General features: G+C 36.6%; 2 protein-coding genes across 2 annotated transcripts; both read right to left on the bottom strand.

The window, feature by feature from the left end:
• Positions 1 to 2,015: 2,015 nt before the first annotated feature.
• Positions 2,016 to 4,318, bottom strand: LOC110441345. Its single transcript, XM_021484460.1, has 2 exons — positions 4,204 to 4,318; positions 2,016 to 3,467 (listed from the first exon to the last, which is right to left on the bottom strand). The coding sequence occupies exon 2, from the start codon at positions 3,387 to 3,389 to the stop codon at positions 2,193 to 2,195; it is 1,197 nt and encodes a 398-aa protein (XP_021340135.1). The 5' UTR covers positions 3,390 to 3,467; positions 4,204 to 4,318; the 3' UTR covers positions 2,016 to 2,192.
• A 4,750-nt stretch (positions 4,319 to 9,068) lies between these two features.
• On the bottom strand, positions 9,069 to 13,625 carry LOC110441344. Its single transcript, XM_021484459.1, has 2 exons — positions 13,560 to 13,625; positions 9,069 to 12,832 (listed from the first exon to the last, which is right to left on the bottom strand). The coding sequence occupies exon 2, from the start codon at positions 12,806 to 12,808 to the stop codon at positions 10,802 to 10,804; it is 2,007 nt and encodes a 668-aa protein (XP_021340134.1). The 5' UTR covers positions 12,809 to 12,832; positions 13,560 to 13,625; the 3' UTR covers positions 9,069 to 10,801.
• Between the last annotated feature and the right edge of the window lie 480 nt (positions 13,626 to 14,105).

Here is a 14,105-nt window from a genome sequence, read left to right as displayed (position 1 = left end):
TACTGGAGGTAAATGTTTAGATCGTCCTGAAGGTAGTAATGGAGGGTTATACTTATCATACTGGAGATAAATGTTTATATCGTCCTAAAGGTAGTAATGGAGGGATTATACTTGTCATACTAATGGTAAATGTTTAGATCGTCCTGAAGGTAGTAATGGAGGGGTTATACTTATAATACTGGAGAAGAAATTTTTTCGATCGTCCTAAAGGTAGTAATGGAGGGGTTATACTTGTCATACTGGAGGTAAATGTTTAGATCGTCCCAAAGGTAGAAATGAAGGTGTTATACTTGTCATACTGGAGGTAAATGTTTAGATCGTCCTAAAGGTAGTAATGGAGGGGTAATACTTGTCATACTGAACGTAAATGTTTAGATCGTCCTAAAGGAGTAATGGAGGAGTTATACTTGTCATACTCGAGGTAAATGTTTTGATCGTCCCAAAGGTAGAAATGGGGGGTTTATACTTGTCATACTAGAGGTAAATGTTTAGATCGTCCTAAAGGTAGTAATGGGGGGTTTATACTTGTCATACTAGAGGTAAATGTTTAGATTGTCCTGAAGGTAGTAATGGAGGGGTTATACTTGTCATACTGGAGGTAAATGTTTAGATTGTCCTAAAGGTAGAAATGGGGGGTTTATACTTGTCATACTAGAGGTAAGTGTTTAGATCGTCCTAAAGGTAGTAATGGAGGAGTTATACTTGTCATATTGGAGGTAAATATTTAGATCGTCCTAAAGGTAGTAATGGGGGGGGGGGGGGGTTATACTTGTCATACTGGAGGTAAATGTTAAGATTGTCCTAAAGGTAGTAATAGATGGGTTATACTTGTCATACTGGAGGTAAATGTTTAGATTTTACTAAAGTAGTAACTTGAGGTAAATGTTTAGATCGTCCTAAAGGGAGCAATGGAGGAGTTATACTTGTCATACTGGAGGTAAATGATTAGATTGTCCTGAATGTAGTAATGGAGGGGTTATACTTGTCATACAGGAGGTAAATGTTTAGATCGTCCTAAAGGTAGTAATGGAGGGCTTATACTTGTCATATTGGAGGTAAATATTTAGATTGTCTCAGGTTTAGTGGTAATTATTGCAAAAGTACTTTAAAAATCTTTTTGAATTAGAAGTAGTAATGGAGGGGTCAATATCCTCATACTGTAGATAAATACATTGATTGTCCTACAGGGAGTAGTGAATTGATCATTGTCGTTATACTGTATGTAATTATTTACATTTCAAGCCCCCCAAAAAGGTTTCTGTTGTTTATATAGAGAATAATACATGTCTTTTTCCATATCACACCCAGTATCAACCCGATACCCCGATCTGGGGGAGAGATATCGTGCACATAGACAGGTACTAACGTTTTTCCACACGAGATAAAGAGCATTTAAATTGCACATTTGGTCATAGCCATTTTGTTAATAAGCAAACTCCTGATTGATTTGAGATCTATGGTTAGTATAGTACTGAAGGGTCGGTCAGAAAGGCTTTGGAAATAATTAAGAAAACATGTCATGGGACTGATTTGATGTAACAATGACATAAGGCAGGCTTTATAAAGACATGGGCCCCTTTCGCCTATCCGGTTCAACCAGTTGAAACGGTTGAACTTGTAAAGAAAACGACAAGCACATATCTGTCCCAAGGCTGACATCACGTGTAGATTGCTAGTTTTGCGCTATTTCTTTCGAAAACAATGTCAAGCCACATGTAGTTTTTTCAGATACGTTATGAATTCAGAGGACGCGTGAACGAAGGGCATAATACTCTTGATACCTTGCTATTTATTCTCCGAAACTGCATTTCTAGCTCTGCTTATAAAACGGTCTAAGTGCCTTCGTTTATCGCGGAATATTTTTGCATCACCTATACCGTTTCAACCAGGACACGCGAATGTAACCATGGACAGATTCTAGATGCACGTGCTTTTAGGAAGATTTTCTGCACATGTTATTATTATGGCCAACTTAATAAACACATGACATTGCGCAGACTTCATATACAATAATGTATTTATTTGATCAGAAAAATTATGTTCTAGGGGATCAGTCTCCCCTTGGTCAAATGGAACTCTTAGGAAAAAAAATTGTTTTCACATATCTATTCGAAAAGATCTTTCGTATTCAAATACCGCTCTAAGAAGACAGTGTATTCCTATGTACCTGTAGTCCACAGCAGTATCTAAGTTTAAGACCTTATAGCCACTTCGTTCAAGCGTTTAAATGCCTGCGAGTTCTTGAATGATGCAATAGACGGCGCCATGGACGTACTTGATGTAGGAGTTTTTGTCTTTACTTTCATTTTAGCAGCCATTTTGACAAGTTTATGCATCTGTTGCTTGGTTCCTGTTTGGCAGAAGGCGTCAAACATGTCGACCAAGTTGCCTTTAGCTGTGGGTTTACTGTCTTCTACGTGGTCGACGTTACGCCTGTGAACGTCATAGTGCGATATTTTGTTGGCTTGGTTAAATCGCAGCTGGTCAAGCATAAATCCTTCTATTCTCTTGTCCAAATATTTCGTTTTTTGTTTCTCTTTATTTTGTGTCTCTTCCCACTTTTTGTATCCGTTAGTATCCTTAGACGACACAAATTTGACTTTCTTTTTTGACAAGAAGGGAATTGTCGGCTTCTTGTCCCCGGTAGCCGTCAATGTTTGTGGTAATGGGTTCTGATTGGAGGGTGTGACGACATCCCTGGTGATATTGTGAGTTGGCGATACTGGAGGGAAGTACTCGGGAACGGGCGAACCACTACTTTGTATTTTAGTCCTGGTTTCATTTTGAAATCGACTGCCCTGTATGGTTAAATAGGCTCCATTCACGGCGACATTCGAACGACCAAACGTGTGAGTCTGTTTTACAACATCTTTATCCTTTGCTCGTTCATGGAAACCCACTGATGACTTAGATTGGCGTCTGTCGGTCGGGATCAAAGGGAAACTTGAATTGATAGAACCTCGGGGTGTGCACGGCTCTGACTTTACCCTAGGTTTAACTTTCGTCTTTACCACTTTAACAGCCTCTGACGCCTGCTTATTGTCATCCTGTATTTTATTCAAACTGGGGGAGAACGACTTTCTGTCTAGGACGGTACTGCGCGTGTTGGGTGCTAGCTGATTGAGGAACATATTTACCCGTTTGATATAGAACTCCTGATTACGACGGTCCACGAGACGTTTTTCGGAAACGTATGAGTGTGTGGAGGAGTCACGCTGTTTCTCGACTTTGTCCTTTTGTTTGTTACTCTTGGCGTTGAGAGTCTTGTGTTTATTCATCAGTAGGTACGTTCTGTTAGGTGCCAGCATCACTTCAATGTTCATGCTATGGTCCTGTACAGACAGGTCACGTGTCTTCAGCAGAAACAGAGACCTCGAGGACATCGACATGTTTAGAGCGTGATGAGCAGTTTGTGTCGATAGTAACCCAATCAATAACGTAGTCCGCTACTTCTGATTACGAAACACCTGTGTTGACATAAGAAGAAATACTCATGATCAGTTTGAAATAAAACTGAAATGTATATACATTATCAATGAGATTCTATTCCTTTTTCGGTTGAAAAAGCTAGTAGTTGAGTGTTTTAAAATTTTAATATTTGTGATCGTTTGGTGGGAGAACGTGTTGAACGTGTTGTATAATTTTCGTCTGTTTATTACATCATCAATATATTGATTATACAAATAAGACACAGACTTTACTTTTAACAACAAATTGACAATTCTACGCTATTGTCATCGTAAATACAACCGCTTCTGTCCTGAATATGACGTCACAATTGGCTTATAAATATCTGAGATGATTTGCAACCCACAAGGTGAAATGTATTTATGTAACACCATCAACTTTATACATGTATATGGAAACGATCTTCACGCAAATATTCAATAATTAGTACTGGATTTCTTTGACGCAGTTGCTTAGCTATTAACGTTAGAAGGCAGTCTAATGAACCTCTATCTCCGACTACAATGTGCTTCAAATACTAGCTCCTTACTTTGTAAGAGACGTTGTCATGGAGTGCAAGGATAACAACTCTTTCTCCGACTGATATGTGATACAATTATAAGCTTTGTACGTTATAACAGACATTGAGGAGGCTGCTATCTCCGGATAAAGTATGATACAATTACCACTTTTTACGTTATCAGAGATTGTTGGGAAGTGCTATCTCTGTCTAAAATCTGATACATAACTACTTACTTAATCAGGGAGTGTGAAGAAACTCCTATCCTCGGCTGGAATGTGGTCTGTCCATTGTTTTCTGAGGAAGATACTTATCCAGTGATTTGTGATGATGTAACTGTCCGGGTACAACACGTCCACACATTGGGCGGGTTACTAATGGCTATGGTCGTTTGCAAACTTAACCTAATTAAGTTTGAACACTTTCCATAGTCACAATAATGTGTATTGTTTTCAATCATAATCGGCTGATCTGATGGGAGACTTACACTCAGCTTTCAGTGGATTTACTGGGTTCAGGCCTTTAATCAGTTGTGTTATCGAAATCTGATTACTGCAAACACTAATCTGGTATATTTAGAGGTTAAGACGTTTTAAGCAACTGTAATCATTTTAATAACAAAACCGTGTAATAAACAACGTGTAAAGCTGGCCCTTCCAGTTACCCACCCAAACCATTATCCAAACTTCTAGCTGCCATTCTTAGTACCATTCTTAGTACCATTCAATCGGGGTTGAAGTCGTATTATGACACTGTAAACTCGAGGATAGAATCGATCGAGAGTAACTCTGTCGACTTTTGATCAGTCTTGAACATCATGTTCTCAAAAATAGTTCTTCTATAAAAAAAAATCGACTCTTTACAACACCATACCTCCTACCAAACTTAGGTAAAGCATTCGTTCGCTTCTTGTGAGAGTTGGCTTTTTCAATAAAGGCGTACAGCGATACAGATATAAGATTGTAAATTCTTTTGGAGTATATTATGTGAAAAGCAACATAAAGGCCAAAATGAAATACTCATATACTGAAGATGAAATTGTGAATACTATTGAATTCCTAGTCGTCAATAATCATTGTTGAGTTCAATGGCAAGGCTTGTCAGCAGAAAGTAGGCACTTTTATGGAAACAAGGTTCGACCCTATACTGGATGCTATGTTTCTGTTTTCATTTGAAGCAGTACTTTATTGATGAGCTTATCAGTACTTGTAATAAAAACCTAGATCAGTCCTTCATTTTCATTTTAAGATATATCGACCATATGCTGTCTTTAATTCGAAAAACATCTATTATCCTCGCCGATATTAAACACCCTCCTGAGCTTGAAATCAAAATCAGTACAGACTCTTTAACTTCAACCGCTTTCTTCTATATATAATGATACCATAACCAACAGGAGTGGCTTACTTCTAAGTGTGATCTAAGTGCTTGCTTGCTTGAGGTCGACAGCTGACGCGCAAACTTACAACACAGGGTTCACAAATATGCAAATTGATGAAGAATCTGGTCGTCATCACGATCTCATAGGGAAATATGGTGGTTTGTTGTATGATATGAAGATCGATGTTTTTGACTATGCCCATGAGAGTGCCGTGTGGTGTTGTTGTCACTACCCAGTGCTCGGTATGAGGACGTGACAATAAATGGATTGGCCCAGATTTTGAATTCAAATTATGGATAAGTTAAAGATTCGGTATTCTCTTGTTGTTTTTATTGACAATGAAATAGAACTGACGGAACCGTGTGATGGCAAAACAAAATTGTGTAAAGAATCGTTACTTAAAACTGTATAACAATGGAGAAGAGTGTGTAAAGAATCGCTACTTAAAACTGCATAACAATGGAGAAGAGTGTGTAAAGAGTCGTTACATAAAACTGTATAACAATGGAGAAGAGTGTGTAAAGAATCGCTTCTTAAAACTGTATTAGAATGGAGAAGATTGTGTAAAGAATCGCTAATTAAAACTATATAACAATGGAGAAGATTGTGTAAAGAATCGCTACTTAAAACTGTATAACAATGGAAAAGAGTGTGTAAAGAATCGTTACTTAAAACTTTATAACATTTGAGAAGAGTGTGTAAAGAATCGCTTCTTAAAGCTGTATAACATTGGAGAAGATTGTGTAAGAATCGCTACTTAAAACTGTAAAACAATGGAGAAGATTGTGTAAAGAAACGCTACTTAAAACTGTATAACAATGGAGAAGATTGTGTAAAGAATCGTTACTTAAAACTGTATAACAATGGAGAGGAGTGTGTAAAGAATTGCTACTTAAAACTGTATATTAATGAAGAAGATTGTGTAAAGAATCGTTATGTAAAACTGTATAACAATGGAAAAGATTGTGTAAAGAATCGTTCTTAAAACTGTATAACAATGGAGAAGAGTGTGTAAAGAATCGTTACTTAAAACTGTATAACAATGGGGAAGAGTGTGTAAAGAATCGCTGTGTGTAATAATTGACATAATGGAGAAGAGTGTGTAAAGAATCGCTACTTAAAAGTGTATAACAATGGAGAAGAGTGTGTAAAGAATCGCTACTTAAAACTGTATAACAATGGAGAAGAGTGTGTAAAGAGTCGCTACTTAAAAGTGTATAACAATGGAGAGGATTGTGTAAAGAGTCGCTACTTAAAAGTGTATAACAATGGAGAGGAGATAATGAAGTAAAAAGCATGCAGCAGCAGCACTTGCCAAAGAAAAGTAACGACGAAACCACAAAAACCCAATGCTTGTACTAAAGTAGACCTTGTTGTGCCAAAAAAGGGAAGTGCGAGTTCCTGAACTTTTAATTTGTCCAAGGTTTAAGGTACAAATTCAAAGAAACCGAAACAATATTTACACCCCACAACAAAAGTGCAAAAGGAGAAGGAAAAGTTCATATTCAAAGGAATTGGGTGGAATTTTCCTTCTGTAGTAGCCAAGAAACCAAATATGCACCTAATATACAAGAAGAAATTTAAGTTATCAAAGGATCTGTGCTTGCCTTTTTTATCAAAAATATAATCAAAATATCCTCGACTCGATCCTACTCCAGAAACAATAGTTAAAGATCACGCAGATCACAGTTTTAGAGTCTAACGGAGACCAAAAATGTCCTATGATGAACCCGGAAACAACAACACTATGATTGTTTGTAAAATCAAATAGGGATGATTTAAAGTGGAGAAATGATATTTCCAGCAGGTATGTAAAAGGATATTATAAAATTGAACAAAAAAGAAATTTAGGAGGATCCAGACAGTGATTTCTATTTTTTAATCATACCAGAAATTATAGAGTTGATGATGTTTCGGAAATAGTTATCGTTTCATAGATATAATAAGTATTTTTTTGTGAAGCCTCCAGGGACGATGTCTCCTCTACCTTGAAAACAGTACTAGTGAGAGACTATTTCCAAGCAGGACTAAAACAAAATGGGGACAAATTGAATCTGCAACAGCTGTTTCAGATTTATGTTTAAATTGAACTATTGTGATGTTCATGGCGACGAAATGGCGACTTGTTTGTGCTTCCTACCAGACGTTATGGTTCTGGTGCCCTGGTCATCAGCCTTTTGACTGGTGTCACGTGGTGTACTTGTTTGTTATTGTATGACCAGCTTCATGATAACCATCAAAAACAAATTAAAACAAAATCATTTAATTGATACAAAGACACAAGTTTTATTCAATAAATTATCATTCCGATATATTTCAAATTTATATAAATAAAAATTACATCAAAACTTTTTCAAACCACCTGTTTGTATTATCCTCTTAGCTTCAGATTTTTTTAATAAAATTTGTGAATGTTCAAAATAAATGCGAATGTTAAAAAAGCCCAGTGTCAATTTTATTAAGTTCTATAATTGCTGCTGCTAAGCATACTTATTAAATTTATGAGTGTTGTTAGCTAAAGTCCCCGTAGTAACTTTGCCCGTATCACAGAGGGGCGAGCATTGTTCGGTGTTCATATAGTAATCAGTTGGTATACACGTTCAAAGCTTGTTAGTCATAGCCAGGAGATCAACAATTCACACTTTTTATGATATTGTCGTGGCAATAATATAAGTTCCATGCCAAGTAATATCGTTACATTTTATAGCAATGTAAAATATAGCTTTTTCTTACGGCCATGACATTGTTTTCCTAATGTTATAGAATATATCTTTCATTGTTTATAAAAAATCCAGCGCCTGAAAAACTTAACATTTAATTTAATTTTCATGGCAATGATTAACATTTCATGCCTTTTTTTCCAGAATATTTTATTGTACTGATCTTATATACAAAAGATTTGGGCAACAGGCATAGCCTATATAAGCCCTTTCCTTACAAAACATAACAGTAAATACATATCATATAAATGTTACTTTTACAGGTGTTTCTTTAAGTATTAAAATAAGAGATTATTTGTACTTTGAATTTGATTTGACAATACATATTTCAAATATCGCAATTGTTATAAAGAGATTATTTTACAAAGCTATTTAAAAATCTAATGAAAACGTTTGGTGACTCTAATATAACTCTGGACCGTCTCCACAATATTTATATTCACATTTACGTCTCGTGATTGAAAACCAAAAATAAAAGTTTAGGTATTAAGTGGAATAGCATCACTCATCGCTGAGAGTTAAGTAATATTGTTACACCTCAAGTGAATTTCTAGCTATTTGATTGGTTTGGAGAAATTAAACAAAAATCTCTGTCACCCTCCGAAAATACATTGGTTTTAAGGGGCGCGGGTGATATTGCCATGAGACAGTGAAAAATATCACATGCGCAAAAAATGCGCGTGCACCGCTTCGTTTCCCAACCGTGATGGTCACAAGAACGTTTGACGGCAACAGACAATTTCATCAAGCGCCGGTGCGATAGCGATTGTAAACAGCAGACAATCAACAAACAAGATGTCATTATCGAAGTTTGCTGCCGTTTCTGAGCTACATTGTACAAAGACTTTTGGTGTAACAAAATAGATATGATATTCATTAGCAGGTGACAGTGAATATTGCCAACCCTCATTACCCATTGCCCCCCTCGGCTTCGCCTTGGGCGACAATGGGCTTCTCGGGTTGACAATATTCACTTTCCCCTGCTAATGAATGTCATATTTATATATTCGTCTATCATCGTGATATTTATAAATGTTACTACATATTGGGTGAACATCCATATGGGATGAACGTAAACATACCTTTTTCTGAGCTCCAAGAGATGTCATAGTGGGAAACAGACAGGCTGGATTGTTCCATTCTGACATAAGTTTTTGAAAAAAACTAGAGTTATATAAATGCGTTCATTTCATGCTTCTGAGATATTATATCCGTTTTCATGGTTAATTTTACGACAACAAATTCGATCATTAAGATTATATCATGACCGGATTTTCCTGGTTCTGAAAATGCCTTGTGATACCATTTTTAGGTCTATTCATGAAAAGTCTTCTTTCATGGTTTTTCATGGCAAATTCAAGGTACATTGTATTTCTGAGGGGATTTTCATAAATTTTCTCATGTGATAATTATTTCTCATGTTTTTATGAATCTTTCATGGCATTTCATATAGTAGTGTAACATGGCCGAAACATGCAAGGCTTGTATTTGAATCTTAATCCATCTGTTCTTAATACAGTTAATGTTCCGACAGCACTTTTGATTAGCCATAAACATATAATTAAGTTGAATGAAACCATTATTAAAAACATAACTAGTACTTTACCACAGCCACACAATATTGAATACAACATTTCTGTTTACCATGTGTATACATTGTGTGTCATGCGAAATGGGGAATAGTGTCAATGTAAAACGGAAATGTAATCGAATATCTGGGTCACAAATGACGAATCATCTGAATATTATCCTTTACACTTGTTGTTAATAGATTCATGTATGAAATGTCATTTTCATTAAAATACATAAACTTTTGTAGCATCGCATTGTAACCAACGACAGGCCACAACAGACTACTGGATTAGAGCACATACTACCATGTAAATCCCGTATAATCTCGCGAGAAAGGACAAGATGTCTAGAAATCTGTCTGGACATAAAAGAGACACGATGTCAGATGCCTTAAGTAATTCATCATTCGTTAACTCTTACTGAAAAATCCAGCCATTTCTTCATTCTATCATATTTCCGCAAATTGTAAAAAAAATCTCTTCCTTGTTTTCAATCACCTCTTTACCCATCTCCGGTTATTATCGACTGTCCTGAGCCTTCAATTATTTTGCGATTAAAGTATCTAAATATGCACATTTGTGACTGAAAATAGTCTTATTTACTGAATAATTCTATTATTTTTCATCCTTGATATCTAATAAGTAGTTAAACTTTCGGTACATTATCATGGTTGTATTTACATATAAGAAGGCGCCCAAATGACTTGATCCCCCATCATAAATTAACTATTATTATGCACAAGAACAATATTCACTAAAAACTCATAATGCCTCTTTCCCATAGTTAAGGTTCTCCGTACCACCGTGACAACTGTAACTAAGAAACTGTTACCCGGCATGACTATAGCTCTGATAAATAATGTATGAAAAGAAAACCATACCTTACGGCACCGTTATGAAAAATGATACAAATCAAAAAGATGAAAAAAGTCATAAACAGTGTTTCCGAGTGTTAAATTTCAGTGGGATTAGACAGGAGGTTAATATAAATACGAAAAATCTACACAGCAAAGCAACAGGAATTCCTAACGTTCACAGCAGGTGTGTCTTTGGATATATTGTACGCTCATGACATACAAGCGTCCTTTTTGTCCGTTGTCCACTTTCACATCTTGAGCCTACTGATTGTATTGCACTGTCTTGATATATTGTGATGTTTTGTCTACTGAGAATTCCGTAGATTCTCTATTCTCTCTAAAGCAGGATTCTTTTCAGGCATCACATGTAGAGAATCCGTAAATGACCTAATGGCCCTGCGATTGTCCCCCGCTGTTTGGTAACAGATCCCTAGCAGTGTGTGTACTATCCAGTACTCATGTCCTCCTTGTTCAGGGTCATAGTTCACCACCCGAAGGTTCGTGAGTTCTTTGTCACGTCTCCTCGAGTCACCAAGATCATGGTAGCACAGGAAGGAGAGAAAGGCTGCATAAGGCAAAGGAGGTATATATAAAGGAAAGGTGTGTTTTCTGATTTCGAGGTGCAGCTGTGGTAAACTCAGACAAATGTTGCGTTTGTTAAAAGTTACACATGTATAAGCCCCCGACTTCAGTTTATGGTACAAGGTGTTTACTTGCCCACAGTACAACCTCGTGTACCGTTCCCGGGAATTCTCTGGGATTTCTACATCCAGGTGAACTTTTAACGTCGACATCAAATCTGCACACATCGCAAGTGCTTTTCTGTAATTGCCAGTGAGATAATGGAATGTTGCCAACATCATAAGTCCCGGACTCGTACACATTGACGCTTGTGGTATCAACATGTGTTTAGATTTCCTCAGAGCTCTATAGTTCTGCTTGTTACTACCAGTAGTATTGTACTCAGGAAACAAGCTATTCCCTGTGTTGTACAGGGCAGTAGTCATTGCACGATAAGCAATGAATTCATCAACATCAGATTCTGCTACAACTAGAAGTCGTAATGAAACATCAAGGCTTTCCCTAGTTATGTCGGAATGGTCAAATGCATTAAGACATATACGAAATAGGTCTAAATCCTTTTCACATTCACTGTTTTGGTTCGTCCCTTTGTTTTGGTTTTCCTGAAGCAACTTTTTAAGGTCAAACGTAACGACTGACTCTACTGACAAAAACACTCTGGGCCATTTCAGGTCATAGCAATCTCTCAGGAAATGTAGAATTTTTTGTCGGTTTTCCCCATGAACCTTCCTTAAAAACAGGTTATTGTCTTGAATGAAATAGTTTGGGCAATAACCAGATTTAACCCATGCAGTCAAAATACTGAGACAGAAGCGTAGACATAGAAATGTGTTTCTTTCGTGCCATAACACAGATGGAGAATTTTCAACTGCGAAAAAGATGACTGTTTTAATGAAATATGAACAAAGGATATCGCTGTCTCCAATAATATGGTCTAACAACTCTTTGATCTGTGTAAGAAAATATTTCAGTAATCCATATAACCTGAACTGTGGATGAGTGAGAGAATGAACTAATAGTCGTTCTGCACATGCAAATGAAATCCTCCATTGTAGCAGCGTGTCTGTTGAAGATTTATCACCAACAGGTACGACATGACAGCCACCCTGTACAATCCTGTCAATCATTGTCTGAGTTGGCCAACCATGAAGGCGAGTTCGATGTACCCATTCATCAGCGCCTCTTGGCCAACACAAGCATGGAAAAGCAAATGCGATATCGTGATCTGGATGAATTGTTGATAATAAAGACACGCAAGGTCCATTTGAGACCAGATCGTACTCCCCTGTATACATATCTACCATTCCCTGCCTGTAAATATCACTGGATACAAACATGGAATCTCCAATGCGGACAACAGCATTTCGAAAACCGAAAGGATTTATTTCTGCAAGCTGCAATATTTCAAGAGTAACATACCCAGGCCTGCAATCACCCTTCCTCATTAAAAGAACAATCTTGTGTTCGTTGTTACGATCAAAGCTGTATATCTGTTCGGGATTTATTACAATCACGCCTAGAAGTGTACACATTTGGTCTAAATCTGAGGTGTCCATAAGGAAGCCACCCCCTACACTGCCTCCAACGGAAATTTTCCCGTCGTTTTTCTTGGCGTTTAGGATAAACTCGTCGACGAGAATCACTTTTCTTCTGTTGCGTACTATTTCCTCCGTACCGTGCATGTCATCCATGATCTGGGCCAGTAGTGATGACATGCTTTCCTGGTCCATATGCAAGCTTTCATCGGACACCAGCTGTAACAAACAAATATATACTTACATGTACATCAATGACATGTTGTCGTTTTGACACAAAGTTACTGTAATAAGTAGAAACATAACTGGAACGATCACATGGAGCCTTACTTATCATTATGTCCAGATCGTTACGCAATCAAAACTTAATAAGCTTCAAATAAATTTGCCTACTAAAGACTTAAGCGTAGCGGTCATCTCGGATTTGATATTATTAAGAAAAAAACTTTCGTTTATTTTCGTTTGAACAATAGTTGCAAAAAGATTAATTGAAGAGTAAAAAAGAAGTTGAGAAAAAGCTTATTGTTAATCAGTAATATTAATCATCCTAATTATTGCCTCTAGTAGGGGGGTCCAAAACTTTTCTAGAATATCGCATCTTATAGCTTCAATATCACATCAACAGTTTAATTATAATCATACTGAAATGTATAAGTGAAATTTCTGTTTTGATAAACAAAGGATGTTTATTTGTGTTAAAGTTATCAACTACATAAGACGATCATTGTACAAAGATTAATTAAAATTGAATAGTCGGAAATGTCTTAGTAAAACAGAGTATATGGCGGCCTTAATGATGCAGTACTATTCGACAACATCCTGTGTAGTTAATGAGCGCAAAGTTTAAAATGAAATCAACTGAAAATTGCTTAAAATTTTTCGAACAAATATTGTTTTGATTAAATTTTGTAAACGTGTAATTCCGGGGGTTTGTAGGGTTACTTGCCGAAGTGGAGATTCTCAGATATAACCAAGCCAGGATTTTACGCTCAACATTTTATTCGTCCGGGAGTTTCATCCCTGTAAATCATTAAAATATACACATAAGACACATAAATTTCGTATCGAACGCACCTGACTAAAATAACGCAATACACAATACACACGTACATTGATTATAACATTCCACACCACACGTTTTCCAAACGACCAGACTATAACTGGACAATACATAAATGACAAGATCATTTACACAAAGGCGTACGCAATAATATATAAATGTGGTTTACACTATAATGGTACATTCTCCATTTATAAATATATAAACTAGAATTCTGGTGAGAATAAATACATACGCTCTACCAAATGAAATATTGATCACGCCCATCGGCGAAAATATAAAGGTAAATTAGAAATAGTCAGAAAATAATAATTTCAAGAATAAATAATACTTTACATCTAATTCTATACTAGTTCCACTCTGGTGGACACGGTCCTCCCACATCTAATTGAGACCTACCTCTGTCAGGTTAACGGCTATTGGTGGACACGG

The sequence above is a fragment of the Mizuhopecten yessoensis genome, unplaced genomic scaffold, assembly GCF_002113885.1.
Source record: "Mizuhopecten yessoensis strain PY_sf001 unplaced genomic scaffold, ASM211388v2 scaffold715883, whole genome shotgun sequence".
Taxonomy (NCBI): Eukaryota; Metazoa; Mollusca; class Bivalvia; order Pectinida; family Pectinidae; genus Mizuhopecten; species Mizuhopecten yessoensis.
This window is presented reverse-complemented; position numbering and strand designations above follow the sequence as displayed.